Below are 3774 nucleotides of genomic sequence, written 5' to 3'. Positions count from 1 at the left end.
GTCTGTCTGTCTGTCTGTCTGTCTGTCTGTCTGTCTGTCTGTCTGTCTGTCTGTCTGTTTGTCTGTCTCTCTCTCTCTCTCTTTCGCAATATCTGATATTTCTCTTCACGCACGCACGCACGCACGCACGCACGCAGTTTTAGATAGAAGTAGATAGGTATAGATAATTATATTCCTATGGTTCCAGTAGAGTTTCCCGGTGTGAACTTACCTTTGAATGCCGTTAGATGGCGCTAGAATGCCATATTTTACCTGACCCAGTTCTTGGTTCTGACTCGGTGCAGCTGTCTTGCTGTCGCATCTTTGCACTCCCTTCTTTTGTTTGGTGTTTGTTGTAGCTGGTTGTGTAAACGTGATGGCTCTTCCTTCTAAACGAGCGATTCGTGTTAGGATCGTCTTTGCTGTTATTGGACTCATAGTCGGCTTCTCAATTCCTATTTGCTTTGCCAGTAATGCGTATAGAAATTACAACGTTGCTCTTTGGGGCGCATTATCAGGTGAGTTTTCGAGCAGATTATTATCTCTCGTATCCGGGCTCGTATCTATATCTAATATCAAGTAGCTATGGCATAGACTATGCATAAACCTAGTAATGAATACATTTAATAACAATAAGAGTCATAAAGTGCGAGTTTGTGCGTTCAATCTGATATCGATAGGCAACATGAACTTGAACAAGTAAACCAATGCAGTAACTGTCTGTCCGCCATGCAACAGGTTGCTTGACGAATAGCTCTAGTAGTAGTACTACCCCGGTACTACTAGTAGTAGTACTACTATAGCCCGCGTTCATAGCCTGCGGCAGTTAATGAACGCGGGCTATAGTACTAGAGCTACTTGACGAAGTACTACATTCGCAGATCGACTTTAGATATAATACTAATAGTATGACCCAACAGAGTCTTGGTTGTGGTCTCTTCACTTCAGGGTCTCAGAGAACACAACAATGTCGATCTACCGATCTGATCAAAATCTGAGTAAACGGTCGATGTCTGTCTTATTATATTGGCCGTGGCTACGCGACCGGTTCAGGACGAGGAGCCGCTAGGCTACGCGTCCGGACATCCATCTCACACAGGGAGCTTGCGACACGTACACGCATGATTGCGCAACGGGACGCTCTGCTGCCGTCTATCCTTTCATCCGTCCTCTCTCGCGCTCTCTCTCTCTCACACACACAGACACACACGCACAGCTCTCTCTCGCTCTCGCTCTCTCTCTCTCACTCATACACACACATACACATTCCCATCCCTCACTCTCTCTCTCTCTCTCTCTCTCACGCATACACACACACATACACATTCCCATTCCCTCCTCCTCTCTCTCTCTCTCACACACACACCACCACCCACACAATATGGCACGCCAACACACGCACGCACGCACACACGCACCACCGCACACACACACACAGCAATCAGCAGAGCGTCCACTTGCGCAGATCATGCCGTGTACGTGTCGCAAGCTCCCTGCTGTGAGAAATTTTTTTTTGGAGCGGACGCGTAGCCTAGACGCCCTCCTCGTCACCTAACCGGTTCGCGTCAGGCCACGCCAAGTAAATAAGACAGACATAAACGACCGTTTACTCAGATTTTTGTATCAGACCGGTTAGATCGACATTGTTGCTGTTCTCTGAGACCCTGAAGCTGAACGAGACCACACACCAAGACTCCTGTTGCGCGTCATTACTATTAGATATATCGTAAAGTCGAGCTGCCGAATGTAGTACATTCGTCAAGTTTAGCTCTAGTACTATAGCCCGCGTTCATTAACTGCCGCAGGCTGCATGAACGCGGGCTATCAGTCACTACCTTCACTAGTGTACCGGTAGCTACTAGAGCATATTCGTCAAGCCAACCTGCTTGCATGGCGGACAGTTACTGCAGTTGGTTTACTCTGTCAACTTGCAGCTGGCCATCGATTATCAGATGAACGCACCAAACTCGCACGTTTATGACTGCTTATTGTTGATTAACATGTATCATTACTACGGTTTATGCCCATAGCTCTATGCCATAGCTACTTCAATCCTACGATATAGATAACGAGCCCGGCATACGAGAGATAATATTAAATAATCTGCCTCAAAAAACTCACCTATGAAGTGGCCCCAAAGCGAGCAGAGACGTTGTAATTTCTATATGCGGCTGGTATTACTGGCAATCTAAATAGATATATATATTTCTCTATCTATTATTTCTCTATATTTTAACAGTCTAAAGACGATTTGGGGCCTAAACACGAATCGCTTCGTTTATTGTTTATATATTTAAGAGCCAGCACGTTTATCTACTCTATGCTACCTATTATCTATATATCTCTCTATAATTCGAGCTGAAGAAGCGGAGGCTGCAAAGGAGATGCTTTTATCAGGCCAAGACAGCTGCACTGAGTCAGATATCTCTATTATCTGAGGAGACCAGAGGAACCTGGGTCAGGAAGAAATTATGGCATTCTAGCGCCAGGCTAAGGAGCCGGCATTCAAAGGCTAGTTCACACCGGGGAAAACTCTACTTGAACCGACAAAGCTCCTTATCGACAATATCTCTTGGTCTCGCGTCTGGTGGCTCAACGTCTGACGCGGTTATGTATGCCTGAGTGTGGGGTGAAGGCGGCGACGCATGCAGTTTGCTGTCTAACCATTTAGGGAAGTTTTATAATTATCCTATACCTATCTAACTTCTATCCTAAAACTGCCGGTGGGTGGCGCGTGCGTGCGGCTGAAGAGGAAATATCAGATATTGCGATAAGAGAGAGGAGGAGAGAGAGACAGACAAACAGGACAGACAGGACAGACAGACAGACAGACAGACAGACAGACGAGGACAGACAGACGACAGACAGACAGAACAGACAGACAGAGAGAAGGGAGGACGGAAGACGAGAGAGAGAGAGAGAAGGAGAGACGGACAGCAGAGAACGACCAGACAGCGACGAGAGAGAAACACCGATGAGAGAGAGAGAGAGAGGAGAGAGAGAGAGAGAGATAGACAGATAGAAACGAGAGAGAGAGAGAAGTAGAGAGAAGAGAGAGAGTCAGAGAACGAGAGAGGAGAGAGGAGAGAGAAAGCAGCAGAGAGAGGGAGCGGTAGAGGGTGAGGTCACGAGAAGGCCGAGGGTGAGCGGGAAGGCGAGTAGAAGTAAACCTATATTAGAAAGAAATGTGCATCCGTGTGTGTGCGTTTCGTGACGTACGTGCGTTTGTCTGCGCATGGCTACTGCGCCATGCGTGTGCACATGCTCCTCTCTGCATCTCTTCCCTCCCTCCGCCCCTCTCTCCTTTTCTCTTCTCTTTTATTTCTCCTTCCGCTCTAACTCCCTGCCCCTCAGTATTCTCTGCTCCCTATCGCGGATAGTAGCGCCCACGGCATCAGTTGCAACTGTGAAAAGTTAAGCAAGCGCAAATGATGGTTTTCACCTCAACCTTTTTCACCCCCCAAAGCGGGGAGTAAGGAATAGGGCCTGATTACTCTTTATTCGACTGTTAATGAATATTGCCTGAATACCAGTAAGACAAGGTCAGCCATAAAGAACCCGGCACATTGTCTCATTATTATACATTATACATTCATTATTAAATCATTTAATTCATTGTAATCAATCTACAAATACATGTACTGAGATGCGTCTTTTTCATCGGAAGAAAAAATCTAATGACATGCAAATAGTGTTGCAGCAAGTTGAAAATAATAAAATTTTCTCGAGCTTGATACACTATCACACTTGATTCATACTTACATTATCTTATTTATCTTCTAAAATTTTATTACC

At 45.9% G+C, this 3774-nt stretch overlaps 1 protein-coding gene across 1 annotated transcript in view; it reads left to right on the top strand.

Annotated features, from left to right (window-relative positions):
- Positions 1 to 262: 262 nt before the first annotated feature.
- The window catches only part of LOC106805379 (heme transporter HRG1-like), a 6886-nt gene continuing 3374 nt past the window's right edge, over positions 263 to 3774 (top strand). The window contains exon 1 of the mRNA XM_014806943.1: positions 263 to 497. Within this exon, the coding sequence (XP_014662429.1) occupies positions 356 to 497 (142 nt within the window). The 5' untranslated portion in view covers positions 263 to 355. The remainder of the gene's footprint in view (positions 498 to 3774) is intronic.

Source organism: Priapulus caudatus, unplaced genomic scaffold (genome assembly GCF_000485595.1).
Source record: "Priapulus caudatus unplaced genomic scaffold, Priapulus_caudatus-5.0.1 Scaffold111, whole genome shotgun sequence".
In the NCBI taxonomy this organism is placed as follows: domain Eukaryota; kingdom Metazoa; phylum Priapulida; class Priapulimorpha; order Priapulimorphida; family Priapulidae; genus Priapulus; species Priapulus caudatus.
The sequence above is the reverse complement of the archived record's forward strand: the minus strand, read 5'-3'. Positions and strand labels throughout refer to the sequence as shown.